A 2500-nucleotide genomic window follows, 5' to 3' on the forward strand; every position below is an offset into this window, starting at 1 on the left:
CTAAACGACCAATAACCCCAATGCATCCCTAACTCTAACTCTCATTCGCAATAGATACAATAAAGTCACCCCTACAAACAACAACAACAAACCATAAAAAAAAACATATTAATAACCCCAATCCATCCCTAACAATAACTCCTATTCGCAATAAATACAATAAAGTCACCCATACAATCAATAACAACATATTAATAACCCCAATTCATCCCTAACTCTAACTCTCATTCGCAATAGATACAATAGAGTCACCCCTACAAACAATAACAACAACCCATAAAAAAAACAATAGATGCAATAGAGTCACCCCTACAAACAATAACAACAACCCATAAAAAAAACAATAGATGCAATAAAGTCACCCCTACAAACAATAACAACAAACCATAAACAAAACAATAGATGCAATAAAGTCACCCCTACAAACAATAACAACAAACCATTAAAAAAAACAATAGATGCAATAAAGTCACCCCTACAAACAATAACAACAAACCATTAAAAAAAACAATAGATGCAATAAAGTCACCCTTACAAACAATAACAACAAACCATAAACAAAACAATAGATACAATAAAGTCACCCCTACAAACAATAACAACAAACCATTAAAAAAAACAATAGATACAATAAAGTCACCCTTACAAACAATAACAACAAACCATTAAAAAAAAACAATAGATACAATAAAGTCACCCATACAAACAATAACAACAAACCATTAAAAAAAAATAGATGCAACAAAGTCACCCCTACAAACAACAACAACAAACCATAAAAAAAACACTTCCGCAACAGTTCTTCTACATCCGCAACGTCTTGAGGAAAGTGAGCAGCATGAGGACTTGGAGGGACTCCTTCCGCGCCCTCCTCTGCGGCCCCGGGTGGAGCCCTGGGACACCTCGCCTGGGGGACCTCGAGGCCTTCCCAGACGTCCGGGGAAGGGCGAAGTACGACCCCCAGATCACCCTGTGGCAGAAGGGCTACTCGGGCGCGCACTACCTGGTGGCTCTCCTCCTCCAGCAGGTCTTTACGTTTCACTTCGAGGTTGGTTGAGCGAGAGGGTATAGTCTTGGATATGTGGGCGTTTCTTGGGGGCGGGGTTGGTGTGTGGGGGAGTGGGGGTGATATGTAGGGCAGTGTTGTATGGTTTTTGCTTTTTTTTCTGTCTATCTTTTTTTTCTCTCTTTTTGTTTTGTCTGTATGTCTATCTGTCTATTCTCTCTCTTCTCCTTTTTCTCTTTGTTTCTCTCTCTCTCTATCTCTCTCTGTCTCTCTCTCTCTCTCTCTCTCTCTCTCTCTCTCTCTCTCTCTCTCTCTCTCTCTCTCTCTCTCTCTCTCTCTCTCTCTCTCTCTCTCTCTCTCTCTCTCTCTCTCTCTCTCTCTCTCTCTCTCTCCTCTCTCTCTCTCTCCCTCTCTCCCTCTCTCCCTCTCTCCACCCTCCCTCCCTCCCTCTCTCCACCCTCCCTCTCTCTTTCTCTCTCTCCTTTACCCACCTCATTTCAATCCAACAGAGTGCCATTCTACCTTCCACAGATGCTATCCAGGCTGGGCGTCCTGGTGTTCTTCGTCTTCCTCTTGGTAACCATCGGGAACATCACCGCTCTATACGACGAGTGGCAGTGGGCGCCGTTAGTCGAGGTCATTCGGTGTGCTTCGTTCGTCGCCTTCGCCAACACGAACAGCATCACGGGGTGGACCGGCTTGGACACGGGTCTGGCGACGTGGTACGCTGTTTCGTCGCTCGTATGGCTGTCACCGAGTGTGAGTCTGATTCAGAAGACTTTTAAGAGGAAAAGGGCTTGAGATTAGTACACTTATTTATATATATATATACATATATATATCGATATATATATATATATATATATATATATGTATGTATATATATAGTAAAAACGAATAAAATGCATGACTTTCCGAACATTTGAGAAAGTTCTTCTTCGGACGAAAGATATTAAGAATGGCTTCATATTTGATATCCTTCGTCCGAAGAATTTTGAAACGTCATGCCTATCATTCGTCACAGCCCCCCACCCCCACCCCCCAAAAAAAAAGATAATAATAAAAGATGAATTGATAAGTAACGCTATAATTGTATTATTTTTCTTGTATCTGAGAGTGTCATAGTTTTTGTATTGTAACGGTATTGCAAGTTGCATTAAATACAAAAAAAATGTCGCAGATCTTTACTTCTTTTGTTTTCAAAGAAGTAGAGCTGTCTAAAAAAAAAACGTGTATATATTTCAGGGATTTACTAGAATAACGCGTTTCGGGTAAAGTATATATTTTCCAGAAAAAAACGTAAAATCATTCTGGTTCTCTTTATATATTTTATTGCAAGATAATTCGTTCCTGGTTTGGTAAGAATTGTTTTGACAGGTTCTGTGACAACAACGTGTCACTTGTCACTTGTCACTTGTCACTTGTCACGGGGAAGGAAATGCAATTATATGTCACTGGTTAGAAAGGAATTGAATCGTCTTGCTAGATATTGCA

General features: G+C 40.3%; 1 protein-coding gene across 1 annotated transcript in view; it reads left to right on the forward strand.

The window, feature by feature from the left end:
• The window catches only part of LOC122264921 (alkylglycerol monooxygenase), a 17759-nt gene extending 15947 nt beyond the window's left edge, over window positions 1-1812 (forward strand). The window contains exons 6-7 of the mRNA XM_086551656.1: window positions 800-1048; window positions 1538-1812. Coding sequence (XP_086407782.1) covers window positions 800-1048; window positions 1538-1807 — 519 coding nt within the window. The 3' untranslated portion in view covers window positions 1808-1812. The remainder of the gene's footprint in view (window positions 1-799; window positions 1049-1537) is intronic.
• The last annotated feature ends 688 nt before the right edge of the window (window positions 1813-2500 follow it).

The sequence above is a fragment of the Penaeus japonicus genome, unplaced genomic scaffold (genome assembly GCF_977035675.1).
Source record: "Penaeus japonicus unplaced genomic scaffold, GWHDUDI00000001_assembly GWHDUDI00000025, whole genome shotgun sequence".
Classification (NCBI taxonomy): domain Eukaryota; kingdom Metazoa; phylum Arthropoda; class Malacostraca; order Decapoda; family Penaeidae; genus Penaeus; species Penaeus japonicus.